This window comes from Calcarisporiella thermophila (assembly GCF_041956535.1).
Source record: "Calcarisporiella thermophila strain CBS 279.70 unplaced genomic scaffold VTP21scaffold_10, whole genome shotgun sequence".
NCBI lineage: Eukaryota > Fungi > Calcarisporiellomycota > Calcarisporiellomycetes > Calcarisporiellales > Calcarisporiellaceae > Calcarisporiella > Calcarisporiella thermophila.
In genome coordinates this window covers 653,414-671,433 of record NW_027192200.1, presented here as the reverse complement: position 1 = coordinate 671,433, position 18,020 = coordinate 653,414, and the positions used below count along the sequence as shown (strand labels likewise).

The 18,020-nt window shown below is 39.8% G+C and overlaps 11 protein-coding genes across 11 annotated transcripts; 5 read left to right on the top strand and 6 right to left on the bottom strand.

The window, feature by feature from the left end:
- Positions 1–89: 89 nt before the first annotated feature.
- On the bottom strand, positions 90–1,024 carry VTP21DRAFT_1020 (uncharacterized protein; the record flags this gene model as incomplete). The annotated part of the gene is made up of 4 exons (XM_069389510.1): positions 90–230; positions 290–373; positions 434–690; positions 748–1,024. The coding sequence occupies 4 exons, from the start codon at positions 1,022–1,024 to the stop codon at positions 90–92; spliced, it is 759 nt and encodes a 252-aa protein (XP_069251909.1).
- A 155-nt stretch (positions 1,025–1,179) lies between these two features.
- Positions 1,180–1,577, top strand: VTP21DRAFT_1019 (mitochondrial 37S ribosomal protein mS33; the record flags this gene model as incomplete). Its single annotated transcript, XM_069389498.1, has 2 exons — positions 1,180–1,462; positions 1,540–1,577. The coding sequence occupies 2 exons, from the start codon at positions 1,180–1,182 to the stop codon at positions 1,575–1,577; spliced, it is 321 nt and encodes a 106-aa protein (XP_069251908.1).
- A 173-nt stretch (positions 1,578–1,750) lies between these two features.
- On the bottom strand, positions 1,751–2,612 carry VTP21DRAFT_1018 (uncharacterized protein; the record flags this gene model as incomplete). The annotated part of the gene is made up of 4 exons (XM_069389487.1): positions 1,751–1,857; positions 1,922–2,110; positions 2,188–2,361; positions 2,426–2,612. 4 exons carry the CDS (start codon positions 2,610–2,612, stop codon positions 1,751–1,753), a joined length of 657 nt encoding a protein of 218 aa, XP_069251907.1.
- A 932-nt stretch (positions 2,613–3,544) lies between these two features.
- Positions 3,545–5,066, top strand: VTP21DRAFT_1017 (uncharacterized protein; the record flags this gene model as incomplete). Its single annotated transcript, XM_069389476.1, has 7 exons — positions 3,545–3,743; positions 3,811–3,905; positions 3,982–4,095; positions 4,157–4,248; positions 4,321–4,580; positions 4,641–4,726; positions 4,797–5,066. The coding sequence occupies 7 exons, from the start codon at positions 3,545–3,547 to the stop codon at positions 5,064–5,066; spliced, it is 1,116 nt and encodes a 371-aa protein (XP_069251906.1).
- Positions 5,067–5,533: 467 nt separating this feature from the next.
- Positions 5,534–5,973, bottom strand: VTP21DRAFT_1016 (uncharacterized protein; the record flags this gene model as incomplete). The annotated part of the gene is made up of 2 exons (XM_069389465.1): positions 5,534–5,826; positions 5,910–5,973. The coding sequence occupies 2 exons, from the start codon at positions 5,971–5,973 to the stop codon at positions 5,534–5,536; spliced, it is 357 nt and encodes a 118-aa protein (XP_069251905.1).
- A 1,088-nt stretch (positions 5,974–7,061) lies between these two features.
- On the top strand, positions 7,062–8,182 carry VTP21DRAFT_1015 (uncharacterized protein; the record flags this gene model as incomplete). Its single annotated transcript, XM_069389454.1, has 3 exons — positions 7,062–7,254; positions 7,320–7,549; positions 7,619–8,182. The coding sequence occupies 3 exons, from the start codon at positions 7,062–7,064 to the stop codon at positions 8,180–8,182; spliced, it is 987 nt and encodes a 328-aa protein (XP_069251904.1).
- A 380-nt stretch (positions 8,183–8,562) lies between these two features.
- Positions 8,563–9,700, top strand: VTP21DRAFT_1014 (uncharacterized protein; the record flags this gene model as incomplete). The annotated part of the gene is made up of 2 exons (XM_069389443.1): positions 8,563–9,263; positions 9,337–9,700. The coding sequence occupies 2 exons, from the start codon at positions 8,563–8,565 to the stop codon at positions 9,698–9,700; spliced, it is 1,065 nt and encodes a 354-aa protein (XP_069251903.1).
- Positions 9,701–9,931: 231 nt separating this feature from the next.
- Positions 9,932–12,425, bottom strand: VTP21DRAFT_1013 (uncharacterized protein; the record flags this gene model as incomplete). The annotated part of the gene is made up of 9 exons (XM_069389432.1): positions 9,932–10,494; positions 10,559–10,671; positions 10,735–10,799; positions 10,865–10,927; positions 10,985–11,118; positions 11,175–11,430; positions 11,490–11,976; positions 12,036–12,264; positions 12,344–12,425. The coding sequence occupies 9 exons, from the start codon at positions 12,423–12,425 to the stop codon at positions 9,932–9,934; spliced, it is 1,992 nt and encodes a 663-aa protein (XP_069251902.1).
- Positions 12,426–12,632: 207 nt separating this feature from the next.
- Positions 12,633–13,812, bottom strand: VTP21DRAFT_1012 (uncharacterized protein; the record flags this gene model as incomplete). Its single annotated transcript, XM_069389421.1, has 4 exons — positions 12,633–12,699; positions 12,763–12,911; positions 12,969–13,187; positions 13,252–13,812. 4 exons carry the CDS (start codon positions 13,810–13,812, stop codon positions 12,633–12,635), a joined length of 996 nt encoding a protein of 331 aa, XP_069251901.1.
- A 421-nt stretch (positions 13,813–14,233) lies between these two features.
- On the top strand, positions 14,234–15,353 carry VTP21DRAFT_1011 (uncharacterized protein; the record flags this gene model as incomplete). Its single annotated transcript, XM_069389410.1, has 5 exons — positions 14,234–14,373; positions 14,442–14,554; positions 14,608–14,858; positions 14,928–15,132; positions 15,193–15,353. 5 exons carry the CDS (start codon positions 14,234–14,236, stop codon positions 15,351–15,353), a joined length of 870 nt encoding a protein of 289 aa, XP_069251900.1.
- A 308-nt stretch (positions 15,354–15,661) lies between these two features.
- Positions 15,662–17,784, bottom strand: VTP21DRAFT_1010 (uncharacterized protein; the record flags this gene model as incomplete). The annotated part of the gene is made up of 2 exons (XM_069389399.1): positions 15,662–17,039; positions 17,108–17,784. The coding sequence occupies 2 exons, from the start codon at positions 17,782–17,784 to the stop codon at positions 15,662–15,664; spliced, it is 2,055 nt and encodes a 684-aa protein (XP_069251899.1).
- Between the last annotated feature and the right edge of the window lie 236 nt (positions 17,785–18,020).

Genomic DNA, 18,020 nt, shown 5'->3' with positions numbered 1-18,020 from the left:
GATATTCGATGCATGATTAAATATATCACAAATGCATTACTTTTTTCTCTATTCAGATATTTCTATTAATTAACTGGGTAACTTTGCAATTATTTATAAATTTCATCAAATGGGCGTGTATCGTTGAAGCAGCTATCAAATACTGCCGCCACAGCTCGCTCTGCAACGCCGGGTTCTGAACATGCAGGATTTTGTTTTACAGATAGGATTGCACGACGACGAGCACATGCCTAGAATTATATGAATTAAAAAAGACTATTACTTTGAAGAGTTATGGGGATTTACATACTTGGTGTTGTTTAGTGAATTGGAAGTAGCCCCGGCGGAGCTCTCTTCCCAACCGGCAATCACCGCTAAGGCTTGCCGCTCGAACCTGAGAGTTTAACATATCAATATCAGTAATTGTCAAAATTCAAATAAAAAACTATTGTACCTCACTACAAGCATGATGATAACAATCATTCCAGTTAACCTTGAAGCGACAGTGATCGAACATATGTATCATCTCATGTACCATCGTGTCCTCCATATGAGCTTTGCTGAAGAACCGGTTCTGACAAAGCTGGATGCCATGCTCCGGGGAGAATCCTCCACTCCGTGTTTTATCGCATGGCATACATTGAAAGTGATGTTTCTCGAGACGACAGCCAATTTTATCAAGATGTTGAAGCATAAATACAACAGCAGGACCTAATGAAAACAATAATTAAATTAAGTTGTAGAGGCCAGAGTAAATCCCATGCTTACTGTTTTTCATCAGAGAATCACGCCACTTCTCACACCGATTGCACTCATAGCGTTCAAATTCCTTTTCTCGTTCCTGCATAATCTTCTCTTTTTCCGATTCCGAAAGCCCAATACCGGTAATGTACATAAGAGAACGGCGCCAACGCTCAAATCTGCGCTGTTCTTTGGACTCTTGTACAGGATCATTAGGATTTTGTTGAGTAGGAACTGATTCTGAACTAGAAGACGCCTGTGATAAGGAAGAAGGTGGCGATGTTGGTGTGGGATTCCCAGGCATTTCTTCTTGAAGAAACTATATTATGAGGTGCTAGTTAAAAACTCTAAAATTTCCTCTCCTTTTGAAATAATTTCACCGTCACGACAACCTTTTACTTGTAAACATAATTTTAGATCGCAACCACTACAATACTTCTTAATCGATCTGACAAAAAAATGTCCTCAGCACCCTCTCCCACTCGTCTTGCAAAATTAGCTGAACTCACCGCCTCTCTTTTTCATAACGTTTATAACCCCACAGGAGCGCGCACAGGAAATCGAATTCTCCGGGAAAGGCTCAAGGGGCCAACGTTTCAAAAGTACTATCCACCTGCACTCATAAAATTCCGCGATGTTAAGGCTGCATTCCCAGATATGCAGCTTGTGGATATCTATGAAGAGCAGCGTCTAGAAGAAATCGAGAAAAGACGGAGGAGAGGGAAAGGTGCACCCAAGAAAGGTCTGTTGAAAACTATTAATAGCCAGCACCTCACTCAGTTAACTGATTGTTCAATTTGTGAATCTACATTCTCTCAGGTCAAGGAAGACGCGCGACGATCACGAAAAAGAAATAGATCTATTATTAATCGCATGAATTATTTTTCTTTCATCCTTTTTCTTTGTATAATAATAAAAGGAAAATATATCGATGCCTCGGTCGAATATGATTTGAATAAGGAAATGTTAAACCAAAATGTCAGTGTATTCGGATAAGAGAAAATGTACAACGGTAGGATTGGGAAGAAAGTTAGGGGTTTAGATCTAGGTCGAAAATAGATGCTTGAGAAGGTTGTGCTTCTTTCTTTGCGTGTGCCGTAGCAAGATCAACTGAAGACACGTCCGATTCTTCTTCCTCTACATGACATCAATATCAGCACAAGAAATATTTTGCAGTGAATTCCTAATAAAAGCAATTTACCCAGCATATGTTCTTGTTCAGCTGTTAGGTCCCCGTGTTGGGAGCGGAAGAGTAATCCCATTCGCATTTCTGTATCCTGCGGGTAAGGAGGGTTGGCAAGATTCGGATTCTGTTCGAAATTTAGCGGTGCAGACGTATACTTGCTGATTTTACGCGCATAAACAATAATATCTTCATATGTCACTTCGGCTGAAGAAAAAAAAAATAAATGATCAATCTCATTCATAGATGCAAATATATATGCAGCAATTCCTAAAAATACTTACATTCCTCGGCCTGCTTTATGGAATCAATTCTGTGTTTTGTCGAATCTAAATATAAGTTAAGCTGCTTCTGTGATTCATAGAGCTGCTTCATTATTCTCAATATAGTGCTATGCTGCAGTTCAATGTCCTGCCGCGTTCTTTCCAGTTTCTGTTGTACAGCCTGATGCTCCTCAACTACACCAATAAACGTGTAAATAAATTAAGAAATGCTAGAGAATATGTGCAAAAAAAATCTCACCTCGATTTAAAATTGCTTGCATTCGATTATCCACATCTACTACTTGGCCCATTACTTCTGAAGGCATCTCCTCAGGTTGAAGAGTTTTGCCTTCTGCGACCTTACTGAGTGATGTGAATAGGTTACGCACCTGCGCAGCGTATTCATCAATTAAAGTGATCACCTCGGTTTTCAACGACTTCTCCATGCGATCAAATTTTTTGGTTTTTTATGTTAATTATTGCGCGAATTCAATTTGAAGTCAAAATTCAATGGACATTTCTGAAAGGCCTTCTAGATTGAAATTAAGTATAATTTCAATCTAGGCATGGTAATGAAAATATTGATGAGCCCTTTTATAAATATTTGTACATAACGCCTGAGGTAATAATTGCTAGAAGGCATGTTTACTTTCCAATCTAGCTCCCAGCATTTTCTTTTGCACCACTCATTTGCTACATAGAAAAGGTGGGAATTTTATCTTTTTAAATGAATCTCTTATCTCTTGCCCAAACAATTGTCTAAAGCTATCTGTTCTTGAAATCGAAGCGAACATTGAGTTGACAGTTTTAGTTAGACCAACCTAAAGGACAACATGTTTAAGCAGTTGAGCTCAGGTCGGCGGCTTTACGTCTTTTATAGAAGATGCTTGTTTAGAAATATGAGATCACAATTTCGATTTTGTAATCCATTTAATGTGGTAAATTTACTCGAATATATCCAATAGCACAACTTGCTTTTGCTTGAATAATGAAGAGTTAAGGTCGCAGACCATATATTAAGTTGGAGGACAAGATAATGGCATAATTCATATTATGATACATGAAATCTACGCATGTGTGAGTCAGAAAAATACTAAATTTTTCGCGCTTTAAAATGGTTTTACCGAGATGTAAGTTTTAAACATGGAGTATCTTATACGAATTCGAAATGGGCATTGGAGAGGCTTCAATTTAGCTGCTGTTCTGGATTAAGGATGGCATGTGGCTCAATTTCCTTGCAGTACTTTTCTCCACTCCATCTGAACCGTACTACAACGGGTAAAAAAAAATCCCATGAACGGTGAAGATATCATATTCTTTCAAACCTTTGTCTCCTGTTCGAATATTTGCAAGTAAACCTGTCCCTAAAAAATTATAAATGTCAACGCCGTCTGTTCTTGTTCTTGGAGGAGTTGGCTTTGTAGGCCGCCAACTCGTCTGCCATCTCGTCGAAAATAATCTGGCCCGGAACATCAGAGTTGTGGACAAGAGTTTGCCGGAAACATCTAACTTCAACGAGCGTTGTAAAAAAGCGTTTGAAAAAGTGGAATGCATTCAAGGAAATCTTGCCAATCCCGGTAAAAGTTTTTGTTTATTTAAGTTTCGCTAAATATAACAAACTGACGCGTAATATTATACTATTAGCATTTATCTCGAAATGCTATACTCAAACAGATGGAAAGGAGTTTGATATTGTATTCAACTTGGCCGCTGAGACGAGATATTCTCAGAATGAAAAGGTAAAGAAAAGATGCAGAATTGGTCCTCTTTGAGTATTGTATAAAATTCTTGAGGTTTTCTTGGAAATTGGTATAGATTTATGAAGAAAAAGTACACCAGCTCTCCGTAAATTGCGCAAAAGAAGCTGCAAAACGTAATGTCTCAGTTTTCCTGGAGATGTCAACCGCAGAGGTATACGACTCAGATAAGGTATGTAGGCATACTCGTCTTACGGAGTAAAAATGCTTTGGGTTAATATTTTTGGATTTAGTCTTTAAGTAAGGAGGATAGTAAAATTAAACCGTGGACCATGAGGGCCAAGTATAAGCACAAGGCCGAAGAAGATTTATGCAAAATAGAAGGGTGAGTACTCTAAAGCTTTAATGCCTGTCCCAGTTCGAATAAACCAATTTTGCCACAACATCTTACCTCTAGGCTCAATCTTGTTGTTTTACGCCCAGCGATTATATACGGCCCTGGAGCTACCTCTGGTCTCACACCGCGCCTTATTATTGGGCGAGTGTACAAAAAACTTGGCGAAGAGATGAAATTACTATGGACAAAGGACCTACGAATTAATACGGTGCATGTGGTAGATGTTGCACGCGCTTGCTGGCACGTTGCTATGTGGTACATAGAGAAGGGCAAGCATGAAAAAATTCCAATCTTCAACCTGGCAGATAAGTCCGATTTAGGTATGATTGATTTCTAACCCTATGGAAGCAAGCATCTGATGTAAGTCTATTGTTGACAAGATCAAGGGAAGCTGAATGAGATGATAGAGCGTATATTTGGTATCAAGTCTGGATTCCAAGGATCAGTGATTTCGAATTTTGCACTGGTGAGTATTAGTTCGTTAGACCCCTCAATAATAGAGATGATCCCACCAATGCATATTTTGCTTCCACTAGCTCCACCTAGAATCTGTGACTGAGGATATTAATGAAAAGCATCTTGCCCCCTGGGCCGAGCTTCTTAAAGCATCGAACATTAATTCCTCTCCGCTTACCCCGTATTTAGACCAAGAAATCCTCTATCGGAATGCAATGAGCGTAGATGGCTCGCTTATAGCCGAGGAAACAGGATTCGAATATACTGTTCCTGAGGTGACCGAAGAGAAACTGCGTGAGATTATCGATGATTACAAGACACTTGGCGTGTGGCCTAATGATGATCTTTAATCCTCCTCAATCTATTGCTTTAATTTAACCGAGATTTTTACGCCGCTGTTAAATCATTTCTTCTGTCCTTATGTCACATTATTTTATCTCTTCCAAGCAGGCATTCTCACCAAGACAAACAATCGTTAAATGTTGTCGTTTCCATTCATTATATCCTTCTTGTTATCCTAAATATTGACCCTATTGCCTCTTTTCACACACTCTATTCTGATTATCGAGAATTTGAATTGCCGTGAGAGATAGCCTTGATACTGAATTCTGGAAATAAAATAATTCAACTGATGTGAAAGGAGAGGCTGAATAATATTGGCTTGGCAAAGGGATTTAAAGGTTACAGTCAACAAAATGAGAGTATAAATTACAATATAATTGCAAGAAATTAGCTACACAAAATAAATAAAAATATAAGAGAAGGGGGGAATCACGTATACTTCTATTAACAATTTCCCTAGGGATTAATCCGAAAATCATGAGGTTGGAGGAGGATTAGACTTCATTTCATCGTCATTTCCATTTGTTCCGGCTGTTTTTGTTTTCGTTGATGAGAGCCCCTGGGGGTTTATGGGTGCAGAAAATGCTGTAGGCGTAGACGCTGATGAGGAAGATGATGTTAGTGATGTGAACCCGCTCCAAAATCCGCCACCTTTCCAGGAGCAAAGTCCACCGCTACCAGAAGCTCGTTGTCGTCTTTCTAAACACGAATGCTGCATACATTGCTGATACATTGCTGGCCGTTTATGCTTTCGATCTCTTTCAGAGCCTGGTATGAAAAGTAGAGATCAGTTTCGTAAATAAAACCACATTTTGAAAGCTAGCATTAAAACAAATTTTGAGATCACTTACCGGGCATGACTTGCCCAGTTGGAGTGAGCGAAGATACTGTAGGTCGTTTTGAAAAATTAAACATTATTCTATGACAATGTGAAAAGATAGATGATACATAAATAGTTTTTGAATTGATATTTGCCTCCCGCCAAGGCTATGCGAATCAAAGATTGAATACGAAAAAGATATATTAGGAGATGTAGTATCGTGATCAATTGTCAAATTGGTAAGCAAAGGAAAATTGGAAATATGGATAAAGCGTAAACGCCCGAAATATTAGAGCCTCAGTAATACTAGGTAGGTATTTTCATTTTAGGATTAGTTCACTGTATCCAATTGTCTATTTTATGTGAAAAAGGAGACCAGAAAATGTTCTATGTAGGCTGATTGAATACTTATATTCTACTCTAAACGGAATTCAAAGAACACAAGTATTCAGCTCTAGGCAATTTAAGGACCTACATATTGTTACTCACTTTATTAGCCTCTTGTCCTTGTGATCATTGTCTCCGAAACAAGGAATAAACCATGAATAATCATTAAGAACGCTCAGCAACAATCATATATAATTTTGCTCCAATAAGGATAATTATAGGTCAAAGAAGACTGTTGCCTTGATTCAGCTGCCAAACCCGAACTAGTGTTATTCCTGTGCTTACGGTAAACTTTCATAAAATCTCGCGCATCGCAATACTCAACCTCCCAATTGAGGCGTACAGCCTGAGAGTTGTCACGGCTTCCTTCATATTCCCGCACTTTCATTTGGAATTGAGCGTCTCCAAGTTATGTTCAATGTACCAATATCTATTGCCTGTGCTTTGGAAAATTGCGAAATATGGTTGTAGAAACGGAATGTCAACGCTTGCAATCGATCCGTGTCAAGCAGCAGCTAATGGCTTAGTATGCCATTGGGACAACTCTAAAATAAATTGATTTTAAGAATGAACAGAGGATTATCGAACGCATTGGATTAATCGCCTATTGGTTCAGCTAAAAAGCATTTGTGCATATATAGAAGCGATGAATAAGGTGCTTTCTATTGGTTCTCGAAAATTTCTAAACTATGAAAGGATAGATTTTAATATCGACTTGGCGTTGATATATAAGACTCGGGCCGAAATCAATTATTTCCAAACTTTGGTTATTCGCTTCAAAAAGATCCCGAGAATTATGGACATCGCCGAAATATACCGTTCCTCAGATTCCTTAGAGAGCAAGCAAGAACTTGCATTCGTGGCTGCGAAAAAGGCGATGAGAGCTTATTATTCGGCGAATGCCTACCAATTCAACAGCAAACAAGCAGAAATACTTTTGAATGTCATTCGTTCGATCGAGGGAAAGCTATTAACGAAAAAGCAAATTGGTATGACTTATCCATTATTAATAGGGCCTCGTGTTTAGGTTAATCCCCTCTATTTATATATTTAGAGGGCATCTCTCATCGTCTAATGTCCGATTGGGAGCCAGAAGTTAACCTTACTGCCGAAAAGAATCTTGTTCGTTTCATACAAAAAGTTCTCCAACTTACGATTATGCGCCGAGTAACGTCGGTGGAAGATGCAATAGCAATGTCCACAGAACGGGACTCAGCTTTTCCAGTGCTTTGCCCTTCCACCACCCTTGCTCTGGCTATTATATATTTAAATTCATTGAAGAAGGTCAGTATATTTGGTTTGCAATAATTAAACAGATTAGTTTGATGAACTATTGGTGATTAATAATTATAGAGGTATCCAAAAGCCCATGGCGCGAAAGGATGCAGCTGCAACCTATTTCTCATCGCATATCTTATGGCCGCCAAGTACCTTCAATCATGTATCCGTGGCTCCCTCGCTCAACCCCAATTACGAAAAAGTCGAACAATATCATCGAAAAACCTCACTGAAAATAGTCAGCGAGTGCGGCAGCACCCATATTTACATGCACTTATACAGGCCAAATCACAAGCACAGTCACAGCAACAATATCTTATGGCATTCGGAAGAAAATCCACTGCGTGTCTTGCTGCACTACTTCCTGGTATCACTACAATATCTCGGTTGGAGCGGATGGAGACGGAATTCCTTGGCTTTCTGAAAAATAACCTTACCATACCGAAGACAGACGTGATCGTGGAAACTCTCGAACAATTCGTCGGCTTAGTTCAAGTGGTACCTGACACCCAAAATCGATTGCAAGCCATTCTGAATCTGATGGTGCCGCGAACACACAATCTCTCGCCTGTCGTTCCTGTGGACGCCACTTCACTTGGAATGTTCTGCGAGATCGAGTCTCGCGTACCTGAGCTTTAAATGTATTATAGCTATATTCTGTTGTTATTTTTGCATTTAATTTATAGAGAGAAAAAAAAATACCGGACGATCATCTAATTTATTATAAAATCATATCTTTGTACATTTATATATATGCCATTGCAATATATAGTGATTTCTAGTTGCACTTCGAGCTATTTTTCGCATGTCTTATTACCTTAAGCAATTTTAGCGTGAATAAGTCAGCCAAGCTTTGTCCCTCGTCAGGACGAAAACATGCGAATATTTCCATTCTAAAAATAATAGAGTTCGAAATCATTTTGCCACAGTAAAATTTATCCTATATAAGGCTCATTTATTTTCTTTCTACTCGGAGCAAGTTATAATAGAACAATCTCGTGCCAAGTCTATTACGCGACATGGCCAGCGCTGATAATAATTACATTCTTGTAACTGGTGGAGCGGGATATGTTGGCAGCCATTGTGTTGTTGAGTTGCTTAATTCTGGGCATCGGGTTGTAGTTGTTGACACCAATGCGGCCCACGAAGTCATACGCCGTATTGAAGATATTACAGGGAAAACCTGTATATTTCATAAGTTGGATATTAGCGACGGTGATGCACTGCGAGGCCTATTCCTCCGCTACAATTTCTCTTCGGTGATTCATTTGGCGGCGCTCAAGGCCGTCGGTGAATCCGCGCGCATCCCTCTAAAATACTACCACAATAATGTTGGAGGCGCCATAGTATTGCTTGAAGTCATGCGTGAATTTAACGTGCGCAATATCGTATTTTCATCATCTGCCACAGTGTACGGTGAACCTGCCATTATCCCAATTCCAGAAACTTGTCCGACTGCACCCATCAGCCCCTATGGCCGCACTAAGACTATGGTGGAGACAATTATTCATGACGTTTGCGACTCAGAGCCTGGATGGAACGCCGTGATTCTACGCTATTTTAATCCAGCAGGGGCGCATCCTTCTGGGAAGATGGGCGAGGATCCCCGTGGGGTACCGAATAACCTGATGCCCTATCTGGCCCAGGTGGCGGTGGGGAAGCGGGAACTTTTGAATGTATTCGGAAACGACTATGCGTCCAAGGATGGAACATGTATCCGGTAAGATAAATCATTTGAGAGTTTGTTAGTGGGCTTTTGCTATGAATGATTTTTAACACTGCTAAAATTTCAGAGATTACATTCACGTCGTTGATCTCGCCCAAGGACATCTTGCTGCTCTTAATAAACTAAACGATAGCCCTGGCTATGTCGTGTACAATCTTGGTACAGGTGTTGGATATACCGTGCTAGATATGGTGCGAGCATTTTCTCAAGTCGTGGGCAGAGAACTCCCATATAAAATTGGTCCCAGACGGCCAGGTGATGTTACTGATCTTACCGCCGATCCATCTCTGGCTAATCGCGAACTAAATTGGCGTGCACAGCGCTCACTAGAAGAAATGTGTCGTGATCTTTGGAGGTGGCAATCGAATAATCCGCATGGATATGATACTGATCTATCCGAATCTCCTGCCGACCACAAAGAACAACTTTAAATAGCATCTTCAATAAAAATAATATATGCCGTTTTGGCTTCAAGATGATATTCACAATATAATTACAGCCATTCAAACTTCGAGATATTATCGAATGATGGGAATTGCTATATAAAAGATATATTATTATGTGAATATTGAAGAGCACGCAGACGAAGGTAAAGAGGCGATATTCTACATAGAAAACGAAAGAAAAGGGAGAAAAGTAATGAAACTCTGTATTTATTCAAACTAGACTAATTCATATTGTTCCATGCGCTTTAATGATTCTACGTCGTATATGGAAAACCAGTCAACATGCTTTAGAGGACCGTGCTGGTCTCGTGTCCAGAACCCAAGGCAGTTCTGTACACCTCCATAATCGAAGGGATTTCTCCCCGGGGCAAGTGACTGATAATTTCGTCGCCTTCCAAATGGCCATAACGAGAGATGTCTATGCTGGTGGCGGTGAGGATTTGCGTGTGTTTCAGATCTGCCGTTCCCAGCAGCTCCTTCATTGACGAGTCCGCTGGGACCAGCAGCTAATTTCGCCACAACCTGATCACTAATTCCGCGGCTTCCTCCCCTTAAATACTCATATCGGTGTATATTTGCATTCTCGTTTGTTGTCATTGCAATTGCGATTTGGTAACTCTGCATTAAACAAAGTATTATCGACCATGTTAGATGTATGCTTAGCCATAGGCCAAGCGTAACCGTCCAAGTGTCGTATTGAAACCAGCCGCACACAGTTGGTCCAAGCAAACATGTATCTCCTTCAATTGGTTCATAAGGCGGTGACATGCTCAATAAATCTAGGGAGGCAGAGAAAAAAAAATTAGTTAGATATATATAGCTATACAGGAGAGTAGCACTTGCATTCAATGGTCAAGCGCTCATAAGAAATGATCGCAATTAATAGCAATATTAAGTACAGCATAAAGGAGCGATGATTGTGTGCACCGATACAGTTAAATATCCATGGGCAATGACTATATGCATCCAATTATTGAATACCACACGTTAATTAGTGAAATTAGAGCAGCGCTGCTTACTGATCAAATTTTGCCACGCATCGATCGCATACTTTGCAGTGCTTCGAGCGCAATGGCTTTTTTGTCTGCATTATTAGAAAGAAAAAAAGTTAAATTTTCAAGGGGAAAAGTAGATATAAACTGAGCATACCAAACAAGTAAAACAAAAATATCGAGCATCAAGCATTCCCTTGTCCATTAATTCCATCACTGCCTATAAATATATTATTTTAGTATATTCAATGATTCGAAATGAACGAAAGATGCGTACTGCTTTTTGTGACTCCCAGTCAGAAAGCTTGGGGACAAAACCGGGATCGACCATCACTGACTTGTAGAAGGAGTACATGGAAATCGTAAACGACAAGAAGAAGATCGAATTGTATATGTACATGTATGATGTTGCTGAATATAAAAAAGGTTAGATATCATCAATTGGCCATAAAATTTCCTAAACTAACCATTTAAAATCTTCCATATCCAAGTTACGCCAGTCCAAAATGCACTAGCCTGAAAGATAGCAGAGAGCCATGGGGATTTCATGACGGCAAGCGCTCCATGGCCATGGGCCAAAAATCGTATAATAAAGAAATAGCACCCAATATACTCGAATATCATGACTGGCAGCCCAATATACCAAGGAAGAGAAGAAAGGGTTTGAAACATGACAAAGAGCAAAAAAAATGGAAGGAAATAGGTAATGGTATTCGAAACTCTCTATCTCGACAGATGATGGTTAATAGCTTCCTTCCTACTACAAGGTATAGTAGAGTTACCTTTGATAGATAAACAGGAGCAATCTTGGCCGTCTTCACATCACGCCCAGTTTCCTTTAAACTTCGTTCCCACACCTTAGTACGCTTCATTTCAATGGCTAGATCAGCGGGTGTCTTCCCATTCGCGTCTCTCATAGTAACATCACTGCCAGCTTCAAGCAGACGACGAATGACACCAAGAGTTCCTTTTACTACAGCCCAATGTAGAGCCGTGAATTTTGCGCTATCCTGCAGGTATATGTTGGATTGAAATCTTAACAAAATATCTACGGTTACAGTATCGCCTTGGTAAGCGGCCCACATAAGAGGGGTATGCCCAGACGGATCCTGATCATTGACATTCATGCCTTGATAACATAGATAAAGTACCAACATCGCATTAGAAGATTGTGTTGCAACTTGAAGGGTGTTATATCCAAGCTTGTCCCGAATATTTGGATTAGCTCCTTCTTTTAACAAAAGATGAACTATTGCAAGATGTCCATTTCTATTATATAGATAATCATCAATATGAGTACAAAAACTAAAACTGAGTACACAATTTACCCTGCGGCCCAATGTAGTGGAGTCGCTATCAAATCCCCACCCACAGCGTCGACTTCAGCACCTCTGCTAATCAAGAATTTCGCAATCGCAAGACGATTATTAATAGCAGCCCAATGAAGAGCGGTAACATTGGTTTCATCTCGATCAGTGGCTTTGGCTTTTCCTGAATCCAATAATTCCCTTAGCACTTGAAAATTGCCAAACTGTGCAGCCTGGAACAGGGTCATTTCTATTGATTCAAAATAAATTGTATTATGTCACGTTAAAATCATACAAAAAAGCATTTCATTTTCATTAATTCTACAAACCATTAGCAGGATCAGCTGTTTTGACTGCTACTGTCATCTTATTCGATGCTTCATCCTCACTTATTGGCCGTGAAAGTGACATAATTTATAATAATTCTCGACTAGTGCCGACTACAAGAATGTTCAAGTGGTTTTATGCTCCGAATCATTAGATAGAATTTTCTGTACAAATTATTTTTAACTGCTAATGCCAAGAGGAGTCACAAGAAGGTGAAGGATTATGAATATAGAAAGGTAATGCGAACAGAACAAATACTATAATAAATATATGGTGATCAATAATAAAAAGTTAGGTAGAGCGCCGCATAGTGTAATTGCGTTGAATTTTTTGCATTTCTGTTTCTACTACATCGTATCTAAACCCGCACATATATCTTTAAAGATATGTCTATTGACAACCAAAATAGTCTTGAACTTACTTTGGCTTCCATATCCAAGAATTCCCTACCAGACCACGACCCTGTTTTTCAGCGAGCCTGTAGTATAGTGCTGCTTTAAATCTGTCTTTAGCAATACCATCGCCATGTTCATAGCAGTGTGCTAAATCATTTTGCGCATCAGGATCTCCCTAAACAAAATAAGAGCAATTAGTTGCAACCGCGATCGTATAACTAAGTTAATTTACCATATTCGCAGCAATCTCAAAGTAATAGACTGCAGTACTCTTTTTTTTTGGCACTCCCCATCCTTGTCGAAAGCTGACTCCGAGTTCATAGATGGCCATAATAAGCTCATGACGAGCTATGGAAGGGTTAGATTGAAATAAAGTGTGCATCTCTTCAATTGCTAGTTCCGCTGCTTTTTGAAGATAGTGAACAGCAAGTACTGAATTTTGCTTACAACCCTGTCGAATAAAATCAAGATATACTTAATACTAGTGAAAATATTCAAACTAGCTTAATACATACCCAGCCATGTCGAAGCGAAATTCCGTAAAGGAATATGCCCATGGGACTACCTTTTTCTGCAGCGAGTTTAAAGTAGTATGTCGCTTTCTCAAGTTCGTTTTTCTCGTGGTATTGAATTGCAAGTTGAACAAGTTCATCAGCATCAGCATCAGCATCTGGTGACAGCTCAGTTTGATCCGAATTAGAATTGCGTTTATTGGTATCAACCGTCGGATTAGTTTGATTGTTCTGAGACTGAGACTGAGGCTGAGGTTGAGACTGTGAGTGAATTTGGGGTTCTTGGAGATTTTGATCTGAATTGTCTTCAGATCTTCGACCACCAGAAGAAGAAGTAAGCGTACGAGCTAGATGAGTTGCATTGAAAACAAGCATACTAGTTGCATGTTGTTCGCGGATTGGAGATGATTCAGCCTCAGATGAGTCTGATTTGGCACCAAATGGTAGAGGTTTGGTAGGTGAGTTTAAGGACGGCGACCAACTACGACGGCGCGTTTCTTCATCCTTATGATTTCCAAGGCGTAGTAGACTAAACCGTTTTGACGTGTTTTTCTTCGGCTCCATTAAAAAGGATAGAGTGTATGGAGAAAACGTGTGATTTTCCACTCTAAAAATCTAAAGAACCTATGTGGGGTTTAACGTGGCGCAAATATGTTTTTCTAGATCTTGCTTTTAAACGACCAGCAAAAAATTATAAGAAAACTCAGACTTAAAAATTCCTTTTTTCCTTTCGAATTCTTTTAAAGAAACAATAAAGTGGTGTTAGAATCTCAATAATTTCGATTTTATCGGTAAAAATTCAGTTTTCCATTTTGGAAACCCTTCATAAGATGTGACTGTATGCTATCGAAGGGATCCTATGTGGCCGAACTCGATTTAATCATTTTTACGTGCCAATTTTTGTATTTTTAATCAATTGTTATCTAGCTCTCCATCACCTTTCTTCGATTAATACAAATCTTCCAAATCGATCTTTAAAAACACTATGCCTGCTCGTAACATCGAGGGATCTTCTCCAAAAATCATTCTAGAACTCCCTTCAGCTCGTGCATCAGCTGAAGTGAGTTTATATGGTGCCACAGTTACGAGCTGGAAAATAGATGGGAGAGAACTTTTAATGGTCAGGTAATCTTCTACAGTACAGTGGAATAAAGATTTCAAAAAAAAAACATTTTATTTAATAAACTTATTAGCAAAAATGCTATATTGGATGGCTCAAAGGCAATTCGTGGAGGTATACCGATAGTTTTCCCACAATTTGGCGTTGCTCAGGCACCTAGTCCAATGGCTGCCCTCCCACAACATGGTATTATATAATGTTACGAAAAAAAAATATACAATTCTAACTCCATCCAAAAGGGATTGCCCGAATCTCAACGTGGGAGTACCTTGGCATTCTCACAGACAACGAAAAAGAGATTTCAGTTCGTTTTGGTTTGAAAGACACGCAAATAGCTAAGCATCGTAATCTATGGCCCAACTCATTTCGGTTGCATTATACTGTTACTCTCTCCTCTGATGGAAGTTTCTCACAGCGCCTGAACGTTAAGAATGAGGGAAGTGACACTTTTGAGTTCAATACGCTTCTTCATACGTATTTTGAAGTTTCGGTTTGTATTTATATTTTTTGTCAATGTATTTGCATCTTTGACTCTAGCATATCCATTCTATTCTTATAGGATATATCTAAAGTTAAAGTTAGAGGCCTTAAAAACTTCTCATTCTTCGACAAAGTACACGCTCAACGGGGTATAGAGAAAAGCGATTCAATCACAATTGCCGAAGAAGTCGATCGAGTATATGAAAAAGTTGACAATAACACTATTGAAATAGATTGTGGTGATCATTTGATGAGGATAGAAAAGAATAATTTTAAGGATGTTGGTAAATATATACTCACCGATCTAACTCAGTTGACTACATTCATAACTCTAATGTATTTAGTGGTATGGAATCCGTGGGTGGATAAATCAAAGCAAATGGCGGACTTTGGCGACGAAGAATATAAGCATATGATATGTGTTGAGGTCGGCAATGTTGCTGCCTATCACAAATTGCGAGAAGGAGAAAGTTGGGAGGGTCGCCAGACTTTGCGCTTGATATAATCTCAGAATTTGGCCATCGTTAACTTTCATTGTCAGCTTTATTACATCAGCTGTATTCCTTTATTAAATCTGAAATTTCAATATCTTCCAAAGAGTGTGAACGGCTGCACTGCACAACTATTCTCTCTTTTATATATACAACACATCATCACCCTACGAATTACAACACACCAAATAGAAGAAAACAAAATACGAGTTTGAAATTATAAATATGGTTAAATATTATGTGTGTCAAACAAGAAAGATTAAGTGATAAGTGTGGAGTCTTTATGAATTAGGAGTTTATAAATTAAAATAATTAAAACGTTTTAATTCTGCTCAAGCCTCTTCTCTAATACGCCCAGTCGATCATACAGGCTTTCTAGTTTCGTGGCAAAAGTCTCAAAGGAATCGCGATTTTTTTGCGCCTCTAAACCTAGGGTATGTTCCCCAGAAGGTTCGGACGGAGAGGGGGGTAGTTGTGTAGTAGATATATTCGCAAATTTGTTCTCTAACGTGGACAATCGCGTGGCCAGGCTCATCATTTGCTCCTGTAGTTTAGACTCGCCTTGAACTATTGGCTTCAGACCTTCTCCACCAAACTCTTGTGCCAAGAGTTCTTTTAATTTGCTACGAACCAAACTTTCCACCATGCCACTAGACTGTTGTAAAGTTTGCAATAGTGTCGCTGAGTGGCGAATTTGATCCTCTAAGGTTGATTTAAGAGCGCGTGTGGATTCAATATTATCGTAGAGGGCTTCGAAGTGAGAGAGAAATCCTTTCTTCTGTTTTTCACGGCCTGTTCCGTAAGGCATTTGAGGTGACAAATCCTTACATTGGGAGGTAGGCGCAATTCCACTAGTGTGTGGACGTCGGTTGTATATTGCGGAATTATGAATGTCATGGTCTCCTGATGGAGGCGAAGCTTTCTCAGAGGATAAAGCGCAATCAAGGTAAGGCGCAAATGTTTGTCCATCGACTTCTGAAATGCATGGAATAGCAGTGCGAGGATCCTGAATAGAAAATGAGAAAGCTGCAGACGTGTGTGGAGCACGCCATAATTGATGTGGCTGTTGAAGTGGTTGTGATGGTTGAGCACGTGAACCAGAAGGATTTGAGGCACGTATAGCAGACGTAGGTCCTCTACCCATTATTGAACCTTTTCTAGAACTAACGGAACGAGGAGTCCCAGTTCCTTGCTGTCCCATGCGAAGTGGAGGTGCAGATCGCAATCCAACATGCGACTCAGAATATGACGGAGCAAAAATAGTGAGATTTCTAAGGTTCTTATGACTTTTCGTAGCGATGCGAGCCCTCTTAGACAAGAGTCCATTAGATCCATCGCCCCCAACATCTTCAACATTAAAACCACTTAAATCGGATGCACGTCGGAAATTAACGGCGCTAAGGGGTGATGGCTGTTCTTTACTTTGTTGGAAGAGTTGGCGTGATTCGATAATGGCTTTCTGTTGCTGTTTAAGACGGAGGGTGTTTTGTAGCTGCTTCATCCGTTCAGGTGAGGTACTTGCAACAATAGAGAGTGGGGATATTTTGCGTCGTTTTAAGAGTTGGTTCCCTTCTTCTTCTTTATTGTTGTTGTCCAGCAACAAGCCAAGATTAAGGGAATGGGAGACAGATGGATCTTTCGGGTTTTGATTGTCTGGGGATTGCTTATCTGGAAGTGGCTCTTGTTTAACGGTCACTTGCCTGAAAGAAAATAACACATATATTAGAAATAGTTGAAAATAATCAATCGTAATTAACGTGATACTTACTCTTCAGCTTTTTCAACTGAGCATCCGTTATGCTGTGCAGAAGGCGAATGAAGAGCGGAAACACAAGAATTATTGGTATCAAGCATATCTTCAATTGCCATTCGACGAATAGAACTTTCAGCAAAACTTCGAGCTTCATCTGAGCAATCTTTAGAATTTCTTCGAGGAATCTTATTTGCAGAGGTGTTAGTCGCTGAGAAGGGCGGTGTGGGCAGTGGAGTGTGTTCTGGGGGGATGACGGGGCTAAATTCCTCTTCAGTCTCAATAAGGGGTAGCCGCGATAGACCTTGAATTGTCTGGAGCAAGCGGTCTGCTGTACCTGAGTAGAAGTCGGCTCGGGAAAACTGGCAAAATTCAGCAAGCAGATAGTTGCCCATTTTAACGGCGGTTTCCGCAAGAGCATAAGCGGAGAGATAGCGCTCACCACAACGATCTACGAATAAATGCCCTGGTTGGTCAACGTACACGCGCGGTATTTTCTCTGATTGAAGCGTTTTTCCAGGGGCTGCCTCGAAAAATAGGACATCTACATCACGTAAGCGATAGCATGCGGGAGAGGCGAAGAGGGAGTTGGTAGAGGAATGTGTTATAGATGTTGGCAAGAGATAAAGACAAAAGACGTGTTTGGTGCCGGTTGGGTCTGCATATGTTCCCAGCTGTAGCCTTATGATTCGCATGATTACTTGATTATATCTTAGGGTTGCGAAGAGAAAGCCTGAAAAATGAATGAATGAAAGTAAAGCAGTAAAAAAGAAGGGAAAAATTGAAGAAATAAACAAGCAATGAGGAGCTGAGCTAATATGAGGGAACCTTTTAACAGTTGCCGATTATTATGAAAGAAAACTGATTATGTTGTGCAAATGGATTTGCTAAGAGAATTGTCAAGGAATGAGGGAGAATGAGCAGATGACAG